The sequence below is a fragment of the Amphiprion ocellaris genome, chromosome 10 (assembly GCF_022539595.1).
Source record: "Amphiprion ocellaris isolate individual 3 ecotype Okinawa chromosome 10, ASM2253959v1, whole genome shotgun sequence".
Taxonomy (NCBI): Eukaryota; Metazoa; Chordata; class Actinopteri; family Pomacentridae; genus Amphiprion; species Amphiprion ocellaris.
Window position 1 is genome coordinate 29,047,770 of NC_072775.1, and position 20,959 is coordinate 29,068,728.

Here is a 20,959-nt window from a genome sequence, read left to right on the forward strand (position 1 = left end):
CTAATGCATGTGAGAAATCCACTGGGAGAAGTAAAGTAAATAAATATCCATACTCAAACCAGAGGAAGATCTGCCACTCTTGTTATGCTAAAAAAAATAAAAATAAAATCCCCAAACTACCAAAAACACACAGTGAAATGTGAACTTGTTGATGTAGTCTGGCACTTCTTTATCCAGATTTTGCTTACAAATGTATGAGATCTCACTCGATATGCACACAGACACTACAGACTCTAAAATTTCCATACTATTAATGTGCAGGATGAAGTGTTTGGACTCTCTCTTTCCCCACACGACCTCTTCTCCTGCTTTGGATCACCATGTAGCTTTAGCGCTTTTGGGGAAACAGATCAAGGCCTCTGTGGTCGGAGCTGTCTGAACTCTGGGACTCCCAATCAATCCTCTCTCGCTTGCTCTGCCTCCCCCCTGTGTTTCTCATTGCTCGCTCGCCCTCTCTACACAGTGATGGAGGTCATGTGTGGTCAAGAGCTGAAAAAGGACAATCGGGTAGGAGCCATATACCCACTGTTATCTGTGCAGCTCATATCTGTCTCTCTCTCTGCAGGCTCCATACAGTGCAGCTATACGACCCAGCTCTGCTGCTCTTTATCTCCTATTTGTAGTTAGAAGAAGCAGCAGGGCTGAGCGATCTAATTGCAATTTTTCTGTCAGATATTGCGATTTGATTTGCAATGTATGTATTTTCTTTACCACGAGAAACTTCAGTTCAATATCCACTGTGTAATAGAATTAAATCGCCACGAGGAATTACCATATGAGATACCATCAGAAGTGTGCCTGTCACACAAGAAACATGAAATTGTAAAACCACCAAAACAAAGTTCTGATTTAGGCGCGTTGCATAACATATATCCTAAGCTGCAGTCTTTGTGAGGTGCCAAATGCATTGTTTCAGTTTGCAGTTTCGCTTCGACAATGATAAATTGTTCAGAAGTAATCAGCAGTATGACAAAGTTTTTAGTGCAAGGAACATTTTTTTTAAGTAATTTGACATTTTTATTATCTTTTTCACCCAAAACTCAACATTAGTCATCTAGTCAACTTGCCACTCCAGAGCGTAAATGCCGGAATCACGTCGGTTTTGTCCATGGTTTGTTTGAACTCTTCAGCTTTTACTGTGAGAACAGAAATTCTGATGGTCTATACAACAATGACCAGGGCTACAGCTGTTGACAGTTACTAAATACCTCCAAATGCTGAACTGGCTGCTTGTTAAACCACAATTTATACTTGTTAAACACAGAAAGTGTGATGTGCGGTTGTGAAGGATTTGGAGCCTTTGACAGAACTGGGCTGAGTAACAGAAAGCAATGGGATGAGAAATCTAACCATTTATTTGCTGTTAAATAACAGGGTTCAAAAGCAGGCTATTGGAGCATTTTTCCTCTGCTATGAAATCCAACTTCAAAAAGTTCTTATCCGTTAATATCCTCATTGTTCCTCAATATGGAAACACAGGAGGTTCAGATTTCAATATATTTTACTTTTTTAAAAACATTTTTTGTGAGTTTTTTTCCCATTGAGCGTGTCTCGTACTGCATTGTTTTGCTATGAAACGTTGATTCCTGGGATTCATGTGGGTGTTACTTTGAAAGGTTCCACCTACCTAGAAGTAGTTGCAGACCCCTCCATGGGAACGGTAAACTCAACGACAGTGGCCTCCCACCATAGAGCCAATGTACCACACTGCTAAAACTGCTTAGAGATGCATGGAGGAACATGACCAAGAGCCAAAAACGTCACCACGGCCTCCAAATTCTCCAGATTCTAATTTGATCAAGTATACACATGATCTGCTGGAAGTTCGACTAACAGGACCCAAAGACCCAGTGCCAAAGATCTCCAAGGGGCCCTGTGTCCATGCACCGACAGGTCGAAGGTGTTTTAGTGGCATGAAGGGAACCTAACCCACAGTAGACGGGTGATTTGATCGTTGTATACAATACTATCCATGACTCTCAGGTGCATTGAGATAGAGAAGCAGCCATTGTGAGATAAGAATGAAATGCTAAGGCAAATTTGGACAGTTTGGTCACTTGGGAACCAAACAGAGCTGTAGTTGATGAATTCTTATGAAACTGATGCCAAGCTAATTGATATCACAGTGGAGCATGTTTTGCACCCATTATTTAGTTTTAGAAGCGCTCGAGTTGACCATCTAACCTAAGAACTCTGTGGAGGGATATCTTATCTGGTCTGGAAACATCTTGGAATCCCCCAGGAGTTGGAAATTGTTAGGGAGAGCGACATCTGAAATGGCCCGCTAAAGCCTGAATGAACAAGACTTCTTGTCAGGGGGCCCAGTTGTGAACCCGAAGGAGGACGCACAGAACAGGCAGTGTCAAATCAAAATAGAAACCAATTTATTTAACAAATGCTAAATACAATAAATAAGGCAGGCGGGGAAAAGTCTAACAATAATTAACGAAAGGAAACTAATGCAAAGCAGAGGATAAGTAACTAAAACCAGGCTCGGAAACTAAGAACAGAGCTATACTTAAACTAAGGCCAAACTCACAAATAGGGAGGGAGGGGGGAAGTCAGGCTCCAGGGGACCGGCGGTCCAAAGAGCGCACGTCTGGTGCAGCTGGCGGAGCGGCGGAGAGCGGCTGCTGCCAAAGGGGAGAGCCAGAGGTGGAGGGAGAAGCCAGTCAGTCCTCTTTGGGAAGTGGGGGGGATCTCAGTGGTCCTGGTCGACAGAGCGGTCCGGGGTCCCGGTCTTCCTGGGAGGGCAGATGCTGAGACAGAGCCCACCCACCCCCTCCCTTTCCTGACAGGCTGGCGTGGGCTGGGGGGGTGAGGAGGGTCCGTCGTGCGAACCTGTCAGGAGGCTGGTGATGGAAGTCTGAAATGAGGCTGGGATCCAGGATCTGTCGGCGGACTACCCAGCAGCGCTCCTCGGGGCCGTAACCCTCCCAGTCCACAAGGTGTTGCATGCCTGTGCCCCGGCGGCTCATATCCAACAATCTCCTGACAGTAAACACTGGGTGGTCATCCAGAGTCCGGGGTGGAGGCGGAGCAGGCATGGGAGGAGCCAGCGGGCTCTCCTGGACCAGCTTCAGTTGTGAAACTTGAAAAGTAGGGTGTACACGCATGGAGCGGGGCAACGTCAGTCGGACGGCAACAGGATTAATCACCGCCTCCACCTCAAATGGTCCAATGAAGCAGGGTGTCAGCTTCTTTGATTCAACCCCTGGATGTTCAAAACAACTCCTACCACTTTGTCAATGAGTAATTCATTGAATCTTTTTTATTAATTTGCCAAGCAAGTGTTTCTTCCTCAAAGGGACTGAAGGAAACGGATTTGCTAGGTTTCTTTGCTTGCCTTAGTACGTGCAGTGCCTTGATATTACAAATGTTGTGAATTATAACTAAAGTTGAATTCAAAACATAAATCATGTTCATTTATACATTGAATACATTTCGTAATAGTTACGAATTGCTTAGTTTTAACAATTTTCTCTTTTACCCCAACTCCTAGAGCAAACCCTAAAGTGACAGTCGCAAGAAAAACTCCCCTTTAACGGGGAAGAAACCTTAAGCAGAACCCGGCTCTGTATGTGGGGGGACCCAGCGGCCTGCTGGCAGGCTGGTTGAGAGGGACAGAAGAGGTAGAGAGGTAGAGAGGTAGAGGGGTACAGAGGTAGTATAAAATGTATATATGTATAAAATGACTCATAATCTTGCTACCCCACCTCTTAAATAGAGGATGCCTGGCCTATCTGGGCAGGTAGAACTGAAGTATCTACTAGAGGTTATTGGGTATTGCAGTTTATAAAGACTGCTTTTGGTCAATGTGCTTTTTTCATGTAAAGAGGTGAGGAAGTGGAGTTTAAAAGCTTGTTTAAAACCAGCCTCATGATTTGGCTCCAGACATCCCTAAATTGTCCACATGTGATTTTCATTTAGGTATTGTATTTACTGTATTTATCCCACACTGGTAGACTTTTAGGTATTGTTTTGTTTTATGTAGTCTATTAAGGGTACTTCATGAAGTTCTCAACCTCGCCAGAAAACTCCACAGGAAAAAGAATAACATAGTTTCCTTTAACTTCAATGCATTCAATCCACCAATGTTTGAGTGTCATTATCAGTTCCCAGAAGAAGGTCACAGTTTCAGCACTCAGACTCTCCTCAACAGCATGCATGATCTCATCATCAGTCTGAAATTTCCGACTATGCAAGTTGGATTTCAGTTTAGGAAACAGAAGTTCAACGGTGCAGGTTGGGTGAGAAAAGTTCTTGGCGTAACAGTTTAAAGCCACATTTGGCTGCCTCGGATACCTGATCTGTGTGGATGGACACGCTGTTTTGGGAGCAACAGCAGCCATCTTTGAAGCTTTCCATTCCTTTAGTCTTTGATTGCCTCAAACATCTGAGAATTTGTGGACAGTGATATAAGACTTTATAGTACACAAAATGGAAGTCACACCCCTTGTTACAGGATGACTTTTTGAAGTACGTTCATATTTATGGATTCTACTTAACTCACACTGATGGACTTTTAGGTAATCTTTTTTTCTGCAATGTAATGAAGGTACTTTAAAAAGATCTTGGCAAACGTCACAGGAGAGAGATTGTTCTTGCATTATTTCTCAACAGTCTCCTTTAAATTCAATGCACTTGGTCCATTGATGTTCAAGCTTCACTTTCCGCTAACGGAAAAAGGTCATGTCTTGGGACTCGAGATATTCCTCAAGAGCAGAATGCATGACCTCATCATCAGTACGACTGTTCAAGTCAGATTTCAGTTTGGCAAACAGAAGTCAGATGGTGATTAAGGTTCAGAGAGCAAAAGCTCAAATTCACATTTGGCTGATCTGTGTTGAGAGAATCATTGTCCTGGAGCAACCAGATTATTAAATTTACCTCTTGATGCAAAGAAATGGCAACAAACTATTTACCTTTTGCAGACAAAGACATGAGGCTTTACAGTATACAGTCAGTAATGGGAGTTTTGCCCCTTGTGAAGCCAAGAACTTTTTGAAGTGTGGTGATTATTGCTTCTATTTATCTCACACTGATGAGATAAATAGAATCAACAGTATTGTGCTGTTTTATGTAGCGTACTTATTGTTCTGTGGTAGTACTTTAAATTGCCCCTGCAAGAATTACCAATGAAACAAGCTGAATAATAAAAACCAAACTGATGCCATGCACGCAAAGCTAGCTGACCGTCTCACCTATGGTACCACTCGTCCTTTCCGTACATCGCCTTTTACCTTTTTCCTCACAATATGTTTTTTTTTAAAGTTTCTCCAAGTTCTTTTTCCTCCCTCTTCCTCCGTTGCTATGGTAACTCTCTCTCTCTCTGTTTTCTCTGGTGCACCCCCACTTTCCCCTCTCTCTCTCTCTCTTTCTCTCTCCAGCGGCTGGTTGGATGGTTGCTATAGAAACAGACTTATTTAAAAGAAGAGCTAAGAAATTATCTTTTTCTCTCGCTCTCTCTCCCCAACACACTCGCTTTTTGCTCCCTCGCTTCCTCCCCCCACCCCCCCACCCCTCTCTCTCTCTCTCTCTCTCTCTCTCTCTCTCTCTCACCCACCCCTCCTCCCCCCTCCTTTCTCGCATTGCCTCAATCACAGGCGAGCAGACCTACTCTTTTATTTTCCTTTGGCCCTCTCTGTATATTGTGGATTTGCACACACACACACACACACACACACATGCACACACACTTCTTTCAAGGGTTTCTCTCTCACTGCTGCACACATACGCACATGAACAACAGAGCCTTTTCTTAGGGAACATACAAAAACACACACTCTTTGTGTCTGGCACTTTCTGATGCAGGCAACATTTATGAGAACATAAACCCTAAATTAAATAAATTACCTTTAAAAGAACTTCAAGACATTTTTGCCAACAAATTCAACATCAGCAAGCCAACTCTAGCACATTTTGCAAATCACTTCTACGCTTTTTACACCAACGGGTGACATTCAATAAATGGCATACAGTGTGGTTTGTTGCAGCTACATAGCATAAAATTAAACGCCAAATGCCAAAAATGCCTTCTGCTAACAAATAAAGTATTAAAAAATGTCTTTTCATGATACTGGCTGCCAAATTGGAATTCGGGTCTCCATAATGTGAGTGCATTAATAACAACATTAAAACCACTTGCAAACTATTGTGTATGTCCCACTTGTGCTGCCAAAATGCTTCTGGTCCGTCATGGCCAAGGACACAGGATCTCTGTAGGTGTTCTGTAGCTCTGGCACTGAGATGTTGGCAGCAGATCCTTTGGGTCCTGTGGCTTGCCAGATTTGGCAACCTAAGATCCTCCTTGGATCAAGGCTCTGGGACATTGATCCAATGTTAAACCGATTAGGATCTGGTGAGTTAGAAGGCTGGGTCAACACTTTAAGCTCTTTGTCATGTTCCTCATTTGTTGAGCACAGTTAATGCTATTTTTTTCCAAGTCAGTATTCCAAGTATTGGCTTGCAGACTAGCAGATAATACAGTGTGGTTTGGTTCTGTTGTGGTTAAGAATCACTGTGTTATGATGAAATAGTACAGCATTTAATTCAAACTGCAAATAGCAAGTATGTATTTGGAAATTATAACTATTTAGAAGGATGAAGAAAGTATTCTAAACATTATTTATAGGTAACTCCCACTGAATATGTTTGCTAAATGTGAAAAAAATCCATAAACTTAATACAATATATATCATTATCATGTTGCTCATTTGTCAAGCACAGCTATAACTACTTTATTATGACAGTTATGTGACTATCGGCGTTGGTTTGTCTCTCTGTTAGCAACATTACTCAAAATGGATTCAGATGAAATTTTGAGGAAAGGTCAGAAATTACACAAGGACCAATTGATTAGATTTTGGCAGTGATGTGGCTTACAGTCTGGATCCACAGATGTGTTAAAGATTTGAGCCATCAGAAATGATACAACGACTGAGCGGGCTTGGTGGAGTACTGCGCTCTCTGAGTGCTTTTCTAGTTGCTATTTTTTTTTCCAAGTCATATTATTTGGCTCACAGACTAGCAGATAATACAGTATGGTTTGTTCTGTTGTGGTTAGAAATCACTGTGTTATGATCAAATAGTATGGTATGGAATTCAAAGAGCAACTATGTATTTGTTTGGAAATTCTAACTTTAGTCTGATAAAGAAAGCAGTATTAACATTATTTAAAGCTAACTCCCACTGAATATATCCACTAAACGTTTAAAAAAAACAAACAACATAAACTTAATACATACAATATTGATTTCTTAGTTTTTGGGCAATTTGCTTTTTCTAGAGAGAGGAGAAAGAAGCAGAAAGGTTTTACCTTGTGGCTACTGTAATGCACATTTTAGTTAAAGCACAAGTATGGAATGGGGTCTGCTGAGGTAGGAGGCTAGATCAACACTGTGGGCTCTTGGTCGTGTTCCTGGAGCCAATTCCTGAGCAGCTTTTGCAGTGTGGCATCATGCATTACCCTGCTGTTGCATGGTGTGCAAAAATGTTTAGGTGGATGGTACATGTCAAAGTAGCATCCAAGGAAGTCAAGGTTTCCCAGCAGAATGTTGTATTACAACAAAATGATTATTTTCTTTACCAGTCTATGGTTTTAATGTTGTGGCTGATCACTGTAAGTCACCACAATAGAAACTGCAGTAGTTCTTTTTCTATGGAAGACGTTTTGACACGTCACAGTAGAAAACACACAGGTATAAATAATAGAATTAATATTGACTGAATTTTAATTAGCTGCTTCAGCTTCCAGGCCCTTGTTGACTCACTGTCACACTGTCAAGGCTGAATAGTCGTGTTAATAATATTAGCAACACCTGCGCTTTTCCTTCTGTGACAACGTAAAATATTTGTTGTTAAAAAACAGTCACACAGAGCAACAAAAAGAAAAGTAAACCCGAGTTTAAATCTCCTCGCTGGAACAATGACAAATCCCACTCTGACATAATCTCCACCTGTGACGCCATAACTTTATTTGGAGAGACGAGCAGCAGCGTGACGTCACCTTTCCTCCCCCTCGCCGCCGCCAAGAGCAGCCGGCTTATCTCCGCCTCACCCGAGCACATCAGGCTTCACCGAGGGGAGATAGTGTCACCACCCTCCGCACCCACACCAACACCTCACCCAGCCATTCCTCCTTCCCCTCTCCGCCTCATCATGCCTCACCGAGTCGAGTGGAGCCCAGGGTGTTATCAGTTCCTGATAGTTATCGACTTACATTAAAACATAAGAGGGGGGAAAGAAGGAGGAACAGGCAGATAGACAGACAGAAGGAGGATGGAAACACAAACAGAGTGGGTGGTGATGGATACCAGCTTTCATCATCTGTAATCATGTTGTCCATCTCCATCTTTAAACTGCTGCTGCCTCTTTTATCACCATTTAAAATCCACCAAAGGAAAAGAGAAATAAAAGGGATAGCGCGATATACTGAGACTTCAAAAAAAAAAGAGAGAGAGAGAAAAATCCTTGGTCTTGGTGCCCACGCATTGAAATCGTTTGGTTACACAAGTTCAGCTCCTGATAAGGGAAATAAGTTTGGAAAAGTCTCTGTGGGAAAAGATTGGAAGGCGCTAAATGTTAAATTAACTGAAAGTGGTGCCAGTGGATACAGGGTCTGTGGGGTGTGAAAAATTGGAATCATGTTCGTCACACGTTGGATATTTGAAAGAGGAAGTATTAAAAATTACCAACTTTTCCTTTAGCAGAAGCTTTAGTTTGAATGAGATATGCACTTGATAGAAATTAGTTGTTGCATGGTTGAAAGAAATGACTCGAAACGTAACGATGTAGAATTTTATATGCGGTGTGAGTAGTTTGATGTAGAATAGAGCGCCTGTTGCATTGTGGATCATTTTTACATCAATAACAAAGTTCATGAATGCATATTGAAATGTGCATGGCAGATTTTTTATGCCCTTGAGTTCCTGTGAAGTTAGATTATTTTTTTCAATTTTCACTTTCTTGTTGTAAAAGCACAGGCAGATCAAGCAGCAGGTATCACAGCATTAGCAATATAAAATCTGGTCAAAATTTTGGGAAATTCTGTTATTTTCTTGCGTATTAGCATAAAATGCTATGTAGCTGTCAATTCTGGATAGGAATCAAAGTGCTCTTGTGAAGACAGATTATGTTTTCAGTTTTTATTTTCTTGTTGCAGCAGCACATGCACATCAAGCAGCAGGTATCACAGCATCCAATCTATAATGTATTTTCAAAATTCAGCATATTTTTGAAAATTTTACAGTTTCCTCGCAGATTAGCTGAAAATGCTGTGCAGCTATTGGTTCTGGTTAGAAATCACCAATACATTTTTTTTTGAAATTTTTATTTCTTGTTGCTAAAGCATATGCAGATTAAGGTATCACAGCATCCAACCTATAAAAAGTTGTCTAAATTGGTCATATTTTTTGGAAATTTCCTTGCAGATTAACGGAAAATGCCATGTGGCTATCGGATCTGGTTAGGACTCCTTTGAAGAAGCATTATTTTTTAAATTTTTAACTTTCTTGTTGCAAAGGCACATGCAGATCAAGCAAAAGGTATCGCAGCATCCGTCCTGTAAAAAATTGCCAGAATTTCTTTTGGACATTCCATTATCTCCTTGCAGATTAGCAGAAAATGCTATATGGCTATCTGTTCCGGGTAGGAACCACTGTGATGTGGTGCTGTAACATGTAATTTCATAACAAAGATAGTAATTTTTACAGTATTTAAAGCAAACTACCAATGGATTTGCTTACTAGATAATGAAAAAACACTTATTATGTGATGTATTATTTAAAAGTTAGCTTTGGTTTTTAGGTAGTTTGTGGAAAGGTTTCTTTGGTCACCATAACGCACATTTTAATAAAACTACTGAGTCTATAACACCCAACCCTGACAGTTAGTTAACAAAAATGTATGTGAAACATGTAAAATCCATCAGTGTAACATGTATTTGAGTAACTGTTTCATTGATTACGTGGGAAACTGCATTTTGGCGTTACGTAAAGTGGTGGCACACACGTATCCAGCAGCATGCACAATCCAGGGCAAAGACAAAAGGGAAAACCTTGTGATAGTGATCTTGTAAATGGATCAGATTGATTTAATTCACTGCGTCGGACAATTTCTCATTCTTATTCCTCAAGATGTCTCTGAATGGATTTTATGTGGGAGGCCCATTCAATTGTTCTCTCTCACCTTCACACATCCTCAGACGGCGGGCGAGCAAGGCAGAAAACACAGGCAGACAAAGAAACAGAAAGAGAGAGAGAGAGAAGCAGAAACATAAACTACCTCCACAGTCAGCTCATTTGATCTCGCGACCCTTTTTCGTTGACATTCTTCCTAGTATAAAAGGAAGCACTTTTATGCTTTTGGTGCTTTTATGCTTGATGTCTGCATTTCTTTGAAAGCGTCTCCTTGGAGAGGGTGGCCGGTTTGGTTTCTCACTTTCCATTCCAAAATAAAAAATTTTAAAAAAGCTAAGAAGGGCTACCGCCAGCCTTTTATCACTTTTATTGAATACTTGTGCAGAGAAAGGAGACCCACTTTATTTATCCTTGGAGGGCTGAGGACTCGGGTCGAGGGCGGCGCTTTGTGCATTGCAGCGTGCCGCTTGGAACAGCGGTGAAATATGCTGGAAATGCCTGGAAAACTCCAGGCCCTGCTCTCCCAGGAGAGCCCCATCTATAATAGGCCTGGCTGTTTCCCTCTGCTCCCTCGCTGCAACCCTCTCTGCACATAAATCTCTGCTCCCCAACCCTGCTCTGCTCCTCCTTCACTCCTTTCGGCTCCCACTCCTCCTCTGCATTTCACTCCTGCCCTCTTCCACACTGCTGCATCCCCCTTCTTCTTTCTCTATCTTTTCTCCTTCTATAATCTCATCATCAACTGTCCTCCAGATTTCTCTCAGCCCCTTTTCTTCTCTTGCCTCTCTTACCTTTCTTCTCCTTCTTCCATCCTTTCCTTCATCCTCCTCTTTGATTGTCTTCCTTCAAAAAAGCTCTAAGCTCTAATCCTGTTGTCCTTTCACACCTCATCTGTTCCAATAATGTTCCCTTTGCCCTCCTTCCAATATTTCCTCCATCTCTTGCAACACCTCTTTCCCGCCCTCCTTTACTCATCTGCTCTTTTCTTTCCACCTAAATCCATATGCTATCCATCTATTTTTTCCCTGTTTGTACTAATAAATCTACCCCAACCCTGGTCTCCTCCTCTGCATTTCACTCCTGCCCTCTTCCACACTGCTGCATCCCCCTTCTTCTTTCTTTATCTTTTCTCCTTCTATTACTGATGTCCCTTCATCATGCCTTTGCTCTTTCTCCTCAAAATTTCGCCCCATTCTCACCCACTTTACTTCTCCTTCTCACATCTTTTCAACATTTTCTCTCCTCCTCTTCTATTGTCTTTCCACCAAATGTTCTCTAATCCAATTGATGCTCATTTTGCCCTTTTTCCAATGTTTCCTCTACCTCATTTTTGCTGCTCCTTTACTCATCTATCCTCTTCCTTCGACCCAAATCATCCTCTTTTCTTCTAATTTCCCTTCATCTACTCCTCTCTTTCTTGTCTTCTATTTTGAACCAATAAATCTATTCTCCTCAACCCTGCTCTCCTCCACACTGCTGCATCCCCCTTCTTTATTTATCATTTGTCCTTCTATTACTGATCTCCTTCTTCATATCTTTGCTCTTTCTCCTCAAGATTTCTCCCCCAAATTCTCACCCACTTTCTCTCTCTCGCCTCCTCCACCTGTCTTCTCCTTCTCCCATCTGTTCAGCCTTTCCTTCATCCTCCTCTTTGATTGTCTTTCTCTAATCCAACTGATGTTTCTTTTGCCCTCTTTCCAGTTCTTCCTTCATCTCTTGCTGCTCCTTTACTCTTCCTTCCACCCAAATCATCCTCGTTTCTTCTCATCTCCCCTCATCTACTCCCCTTTTTCTTCTCCTCTATGTTCTTCCTGTTGTTTCACCAATAAATCCCTGCTCCCCAATGCTGCTCGCCTCCTCCATCTTTCTTCTCCTTCCATCTTTTCCTTCATCCTCCTCTTTGATTGTCTTCCTACCAAAATTCCTCTAATCTAGTCGTCTTCTCGCACCTCATCTCCTCCATTAATGCTCCTTTTACCCTCTTTCCAGCGCTTCTTCCATCTCTTGCTACACCTCCTTTTTGCTGCCCTCCTTCACTCTTCTGTCCTTGTCCTTCTACTCAAAACCATCCTCTTTTCTTCTCAACCTTCTTTCTTTTTTCCACACATAAATCTCTGCTCTTCAACCCTGCTTTCCTTCTTTACTCCTGCCGTCACCCACACTGCTGCATCCCCCTTATCTATGTTTTCTGCATGTCTTCCTCCTCAAAGTTCTCTCCATTGTCACCACTTTTCCTCCTCCTTCTCCCATCTTTTCAGCTTTTCCTTCATCCTCCTCTTCCTGACAAAATTTCTCTAGTCTTGTTGTCTTCTCACACCTCATCTCCTCCTTTAATGCTCCTTATAGCTCTTCTTTGCTCCTTTACTCATCTTCTTTTCCTTCTATCCCAACTCATTTTCCCGCTTTCTCATTTCTGCTCATCTACTCCTCTTTTCTCCTCCTCTTTCATCCCCGCTTTAGGGCCCACATTCATTCACTCCTTTGCCCTCTTCCCACTTACATTTATTTGTCATCTCATCATCTTTTCCTCCTACGTTTCTCCAACCTCAGCTCCACTTTTGAATCCTCCTTCCATCTTTGCGACCTATTCATCCTCCCATCTGAACTCCTTTATGTTCCTGCTCTCTAACTGCATCCCACTTTTTCCTCTTTCACCCTTCTCCTCCCACCTGGAATTCCTTCCTCTTTTCTTCTCTTACAGCTACTTCTTCTCCTCCCCATCTTCATCTCTTGTTCCAACACACTTCTAATCCCTTCCTTTTCATCCTCTGCCCTCTTTTTATTCATTCATGTTTCCTTCCTACTCTTCACCTGAACTCTCCCACTTTATCCCGTTCTCACTTCACTTCCTCTGCCCTTTCTTTCCTCATCTTTTGCTCCAGCCCACACTCTCCTCTTCTTCCTCCTGTTTGAATTTCTGCCTTCATCCTCTCTCTCTTCTTCCTCTCTCCTCTCAACCCATTTTTCTGCACGTCTTCTCTTCCCCCTTCTCTTCTTTTTTTTCCCTTCGAGTCCACGACTTCTCCCTCATCCAGGCTGACATTTCAGCCAGACTGACGTGTGTCAGTCCTAATACCAGTCGACCCTCTCTGTTAGGATCTGCATACTCTTCAATCTTTCCCTCCCACACATGCACAAAAGCACTAAAACCTACATCAGCCTGTGCCCAGAGGAGGGGGGGGGATTTTCCACCATTGTTTTAGCAGATTACTAGATTGTCAGGGCATCGCCATAGACTGTATCATAGCGAATTATGCGGCAGCTAATTGTGGCGATTATTTTATGCATTTATTTTAATTGCTCCCCCTTGTCACCTCAGATTACAGTTCCCCCCAAAATAAGGATATCAGATCTGTCAGGCACTGCAGGGCTTTAGGGATGTGGCACATGTAGTTTGAACCTTGGCTGCTACTCATAAATGCTCTGCTCTTTTAATTATTTTAATTTTAAAGTACAGTGTTTTATACTTGAGTGGATTTTTATTTATTTATTTTTTAACACATAATTAGAGCAACAGAGTCAGTCGGCCTTATATACTTGCTTTTATGGCATGATTAGTACAGTATGGGACTAATGGCCAAGGTTGGTGGCTTGATTCATCCTGAGGTTGCTCATGCAAGAAATGCTTATCATGCAGATGATGAAACGTACCAAACAGGCGAACATGTGGAGTAGCTTTGCATATTGAATAAAAGTGGTAGTACAAATTTCTTAGTTTAATGAACTTCCTGCATGCATTTTATATCTGTGAAAGACAGTTGAAGTTTTTTTTTTTTACTGTTAGCAGGTACATATAGAGCTTTTTTTTTAATGTGCTTTAAGATATATTATAAGCGAAATAAGCAGTCAAACACCATGACTGAGCATTTGACCTAAAAACAAGGATTCAGACCTCCAGAGTTTCAAATGCAACAAATCTAAAGAACCAATTCTATCATCTTGGAGGATCTGGATCTTTATACTTCGAGAATTGGTTTCCAACATGTTTGGCTACATTACTCCAAAATTAAAGCTTGCAGTTGAGTAACAAAGTAGTTTTACGGTGTTTGAGGAGAGTAATAGATGAAACGGTGTGCTCAAACTGCAGCGAACGGAGGAGAAGTGACTGGACAAAGAGGTACAGACTTCATAGATCTGCACATTTTAGTGGAAGCAACAGTATGAAGTTACATCAGCCTTTTTAAAGCAGAAAGTCATTATCTAAATATCTGAATGTGTAACTCTGATACACAGACATGAGTTTTTTTAGGGTTTAATCAACAAAAGAGAGGGAATTTCAATAAGAGTTTGAAATAAGTGTGATTTGGAGAGCTTATTCCATTGCAGGACTACTGACATAAGCTCTTTTGTAATCCACTTCAAAGTGGGAAATTGCTCAGACCCTTGAAACCCTGAGTTAAAAGTGTTTTTAGTTTGCATCACTTTGATTAAAGCTAGGGTAAGCAGGCAAAAAAATTCCATACTATTGTTATTCAAGCATAATGTATTTCAATTGATCTGGGAGTAAATTATATTTTTGTCACCTCTTTTTGGCTCCACTTTCAGGATTCACGAAATTTATCCCATGACAGGAGATTTCAGTCAATCAGGTCTTTTCCCAGAGCAGGTGAGAAAGAATAAGGAAAGTTGAGATGAAGGGGGCGGAACAGTTGGGTTTAATGAGAGTTTTTTTACAAGGGTCGAGTCTCAGTGGAAGCCACAAATAAATGTAGATTTTTAACATGACTATATTTGTATGTCTGAGGGTTTTTTTTTTTCGCGTGGTGTGAGGCGCTTTTTTAACATTTGCACAGCCCTAGGTTAAAAAAAATATCTATAGCGGGTGCCATGCTAGAGACAAGTTGCTTCAGGTGAAAGGTGAGGTAATGAAATATGATCCGGGGATCCAATTTGAGCAACTGATCTGTGACTTTAGAAGCTTATCAGCTACCAAAATACTAAATAGCCATTTATAACATGAGGAAATTAGCTTGCTTTAGTTTTTATTGTGCATATTTGAGCTCTGCTGGGTGACATTTCAGTATGCTAATGACAGTTGAGTACCTTCAACTCTTTTGCAGATGAGCCTGTGCTATTTTTCTGTAAAAGCGGGCTGCATGAATTGCAATTGAAATGAGTGACACAACTGCATACTTCAGCAGTGTTAATCTCAGTTTGAATTCAAAAAAGTGCACTGACAATTGTGCTCCTATATCAGTTTAATCTGTCTTTTTAAACACCACTAGATACGCAACATTTATAGAGGTGGTGGCAGAAGGAGATGGTGTCATTAAGGCCCACATCAAACTTCCACCTCAGCTTCAACATGTGGATTAACTGGGCTGTGAAAATGTGAGTATCTCCTACATCAGATCAGGAAGAGCAGAGTTTGTTAGAGGTTATATAATTATTCTTATCTTCCAGTATGCATTAAAGACAATGATGTAACCAAATGCTCCTTTTATGAAGTAGCAGAAATGAGATTTAATTAAATCTTGTTTTATCACTCCACAGCTTGTTAGTATAGTTCGTGCAATTTTTCAAAGCCTTTATATGGTTTAAATGCCAAAACTTTACATACAAACCCCCCATCTGAGCATATTTTTTATTGTTTGGTGATTCAGAAAGGAATTACACAACCATTTGAGGGCGTAACAGAGGAGTGCTTGAAACTAATGATTTATCTCATACATTCTATTATTGGACGAGGTCGCAGCAAGTGGGATCAACAATTTAGGAGCCTGGAAAGATTCACAATTATGATTAATCTCAAAGTCCTGAAAAAGGGACTAGAGGGGCACAGTCTTCAAGAGCCTTGGCTGCCTTTGACTCTGTCTTTTTGAAGAATACATCTTGAGAACTTTCTCTGGATCTCTGTTTGCCCCCAGAACCCAATTTGGGTGTAAATCTTTGCTGATGTAAACCATCAAACATTGATGGTCCAGCTGGGGTTGCTGTTGGGGGTCTTTCTCTTTCTCTGTGTGCTTCCTGAGCACTCCTGCTCTGCCTCTGTTTATCCTCAAACATCCCCTCTTGTCAACAGATTAGGCCTGAACCCCGCTGTCTCTTCCATTCTTCGTCTCCCTGTGCCTCCATCTCTCTGTCTTTTGGCTTGTCTCTTTACATCTGCGCCTCTGCTCTATTCTTGTGATGGGAGGGAGGAGGAAGGGGGAGAAAGGGAGAAGAAATTGGAGAAAAAGAAAGTCTAGATGTGTGTGAAAGGGAGAGCAGAAAGACAGGACAGGTGCTTGCAGTGCAAGAATCGCTTTGCTTGCCTTTGCTTTGCATGATCAGGCTGCAAGAAAAAAAAAAAAGCTTGAGCAAAAGTGCTGTTCAAGAATCGACTCTGAGAAATAGGCTCCTTCTTCGCCTGTGGCCAGACCGGCGCTGTGGCAGCACAGCGGCAACAATACACTCACACACACACACACACACACATATATATACACACAACCAGGGCCGAATGGTAATTACAGAGGCCCACAGATGTGCGGTCAACCACACAGAGATGTAGTTGGCCTGTGTGAGGAAGCCAGACACACCACTGGGCTGAGCAGTAAATCAGGCTGATCGGAGAGACGGTCTGAGCTGTCAGTAGTGGAAAACCTGGAAGAGTCCGAACAGGCTAAACACACATTAGGCTGCAGCTGCTGCATGTAGGGGGACAGATTCACTCTGATCACATTTACAGGCTTACACCGGCTCAGCTGGAGACACTGATCTCCTGCTCTGCTCTGTTCTCTGCTGCTGCTCACATTCTCAGGCTGTTTCTGATCTGCTCCGTTGGTCCTGCTGTTTTGTTCCATTTGGGTTTTCTGCTCTGTTTGTCTACTCTGTGTTCTCCTGCTCCATTACTGCTTCACTTTGCTTGGGTCTTTGTTCATTTTCTGTTCTGACCACCTTTTCCTCTGTTCTGATTTGTGGTTATCTTTCTGATGCTCTTTTCAACACTGGAACAATCCAACTTTCCCGACCTTCTCTACTCATGTCTCTTCTCTTACAAACCCTGACTAATCTGATCTCCTTACATGTTTTCTGACTGATTCATTCTGTTCTAATCTTCAGTCTTCCACAGCACCTTCTATCTATTCTTCAAACATATTCTGTCTTGTCTCTGAGGTGGTCAGCTCTGCTCCAGCCTGGAAGCTCCTCTGACTGTCTGTCTAGACGCATCACCGTCTGTGGTTCATCACACCGGCGGCCTGCGGCACCAGGAGGACCCAGGTGGGGAGGCAGGTACACAGCACACACACACATACACAACACACACACACACACATATATAGACAACACACACATATACACACGGTTGAACTGTTCACGTCAGGCCACCTCCATTAATCACCTCTGTCTTTGGAGCCCTCAAACACACTCATCCGCTCTGTGTGCTGAGGAGTGTGTACATCTATCTGTGTGTGTTGTGTGTGTGTTTGTGTGTGTGTGTGCAGAGAGGGTGATCTATCAAGATGATCGATAAATAGGGACATTAATATTAGTAATGGGACGCTCCTCCAGTCCAGTGAATATGTCTCCGTCTTTAAGGTAAAATATAAATTTTTCTTGGCACCTTTTTCGCAGCGAGGGACGCGCGCACGGGCACGAGCACGCACAGACTCTACCTGCATGCTAAGAGGAGGATGCACTGCTCACACATACACACTCACTTTCAAACACACGTTTTCTCCAACACAGACACACACGGAGCGACTTTCTCTCTCGAGGGTTTTCACTCTCGCCACACACACACACACACACACACACACACACACACACACACACACACACACACACACACACAGAAGACTAAAGGCACGCACGTGTCAAGCGCGTGCATGCAGTGTGCACGTGTGTGTGAAATTGATCCAGTGTGACTCATGTTAAAGCCAGGCGACCATACTGTGCATTGGATCCTCGCCTCATCAATCATCCCCCGGCTGGCAGGTTATGCGCAATGTGTGTGTGCGTGTGCGTGTGAGCGCGCTCGTGTATGTGTGTGACCCATACTGCGTTTTTTTGTGCGTGTCAACCAAATCTAACTATTCATGCGTTTCAAAGGTCACGTCAAAGCAATGTCGTGCGCAGATGCTCCACATCTCCGCCACACACAACACGCGTAACTGAAGAAAAGAAAGAATGAACGCAGGGCAGTTGGTGAGACCCTGAACACCCCAACACTCTTCATCCCTTCTGCGGGCTCTGATGAGGATGATGATGATGACGTCCGGAGCAGCGCAAATGTACAACAACATAGCGCACGAAACCACGCGCGCAGGCAGAAATGCACAACATCAGAAGCGCTGCCATCACCAGACAGAAAGAGGAGACCCGCGGAGAGCACAGACGCCCGCATCCAAACAGAGCAACAACAAGACAATCTGAGCTTCAGAAATATAAACTTTCCACTTCTGCTCGCGTCTCCATCCAGCTCAGGCTGCGCGTCTCACTCACCTTGGTTTAAAGTGATCGCCAAAGTTATGATCCACAAGGCTGGCATGGTTCAGCCGAGCGCATTCAGATTCCTCCCCTCGGCTCCCCAAAAAGACACCATCAATTCCTCCCGAGCGGGTGAATTTAGCAGGAATCCTTTTTGAGTCATGAGAGTGAGAGAAGACAAATTTAAAGAAAAATAAACTCCGAAGCCTCTCCTTCTCCTCTGGTCCTCCTTCTTTTTCTGTCCTTTCTCCAACTATTTCCCTCTTTTTCCCCCCGGTGCGTAAAATAAATCTGTCTTCACTTTTTTTTTCTTGTTGTTGGTCCCTTTTCCTCTGTGCGCTGTGGATTCCCAATTAAACAGGACTGAATTCCTCTCTTGCTCTCTTTCTCTCCTTCTCTCTCTCTGTCTCCCCCCCACCCCCCTCATACAATCAGTAGCACACCCCCTCCCTCATCTGCTACCACTACCTCCTCCTCCACGCCTCCCCGCTCCAAATCTCCGTTTAGGCTCCACGGTGAGGAGGAGGAGGATGAGGATGAGGATGAGGGCGCTGCAGCGGTCGTAGAGCGAACTGCGCTTTAAGTAGGAAAAGTTCAGAACTGAAAGTGTTAAAATCTACAACTGAGTGCACCTTAAACAGAACCTGTATGCTTTTAAATCTTTCATGATGTTTAAATGAAAGTCCTGCCAAATAAAGTGCATGAAGACAATAATTAAATGATCCCTCAGATGGGTTCTTTGGACAGATTTCTTTTACTTAAAGCTGCTTTCATATGTAAAATAATTTATCAAAATGAGAGATCAGTAGCTTTTTTTAGTGAGATTCCTGTATTTTTTGATTTAACCTTGCTTTTGTCATGCGTTAAAGTACAGATCAGACCTGGAAACAAGCGGACACCCTAAATGTTCATGTCTCAATCACAGCTTTTAAATATTTCAATCAAAACAACCAGTTATTTCCTCACAATAAGTCCATTTAACAAACCACACTGACACGGAAACAATGAATTTTGAAGAGCTAAACTTTGAATAAAGTCATGAATATTCAATGTTATGTTGCCTGTGATTGACCACAGTCATATTCATTTTGACATTTATGTCATCTTTTTTGATCTGCTAACATTCTCTAGTACAGCACAAAGACTTCTAGAGTATCTGATTGTGATAGTGACCTTATAGTGTCACCGTAATATTCCCTTCAAGGCTTTTCTGGTGTGACTAAACAGTGATGTTAACAGCGTAAATGGATTTAATTGCTATAGCCTGGCAATTTAATCTCAAAGTATTTACAGTGTGGCATTAAATTGTTTATTCATAGTGATTTCTTTCAAGAGAGGGAACTCTGCTTAATTATTTTCAAGTCAAAACTCATAAGAAGACATTTAAATGCAGCTACACACTTTTGCTACCAGCAAATACAGCAAAATGTTACATTAAATTACGATAAAATAAAGTCAGCTTTGGCACTTACATTCCTGTGTTTTGTTCAGTTTTATATAAATCATATTTTTGAGGTAATTAGTTTCACTAACTTTTTACAAACTGACGAAGGTTTTCTGTGTGTTTAGGAAACAGCTGCAACAGCTGTTTGACCTCATATGTCCGGACGGAATAATGAATCCTCATCTGTGTGCAGGTCGTGACTACTTACCGTGTAATTAACTAGTAGCATGTGTACAGAGTGAGGCCGATTATTAACCTCCACGCCAACATGTGGTAAAAATTTTCCCCCAGAACCACAACCACGGTGCAAACTAGATGAGCTGAGGTGGGGGAAAAGAGGAATGAAAGGAAACCTCAAAGAAAGAAAGAAAGAGAAAGATCAAGAGACTCCTGAGCAGATGTGCTTTTTTTTGTCTCAGAGGGAAAGACAGCATTATTTAATAAGTGAATTTGGATATAATAAGATAAAGTTCACAGCCACCGTGGAATATAATTTAATAGAATTACAGAAAATCACTGGCTCTCTGAGTTTTATAACCAACCAGCATTTTTGTGTTTCAAACAGGAGGCTTTGGTTGACTGTATTGTACTGCCCTCTGTTGGACATTTTCTTTAGCTGCATGTTGCAAGAGTGTGGCTTTTTATTACGTGTTGACACAGAACAGAATTCCTTTGTGACATAAAACGGCTTGCACTGTTTATCTCGTTATCGCCCTCTTACTAGCTTATTGAAGCTCGAGCACACCAGCTCATCAGCTTCATACACTGTAAAACTACTCTACGCTACACAATGGGATGTTCTAATATTGGAGAATTCAGTTTAATATATATTTAAACTGGAAATCAATTTTCAAGAAAAACTATGATACAGAAAGCTCCAACCTGGAAGCTGACGGGATCTTCAAGTTTGTGACATATGAAACCCAGGAAGTGCAAATCAGTCTTTTTGAGATTGCCATTGGTA

The 20,959-nt window shown here is 42.0% G+C and overlaps 1 protein-coding gene across 2 annotated transcripts in view; it reads right to left on the minus strand.

Annotated features, from left to right (window-relative positions):
- Positions 1–18,867, minus strand: part of kirrel1b (kirre like nephrin family adhesion molecule 1b) — a 108,070-nt gene extending 89,203 nt beyond the window's left edge. For both annotated transcript variants that reach the window (XM_055014239.1, XM_055014238.1), the window contains exon 1: positions 18,567–18,867. In XM_055014239.1, the coding sequence (XP_054870214.1) occupies positions 18,567–18,612 (46 nt within the window). In that variant the 5' untranslated portion in view covers positions 18,613–18,867. The remainder of the gene's footprint in view (positions 1–18,566) is intronic.
- Between the last annotated feature and the right edge of the window lie 2,092 nt (positions 18,868–20,959).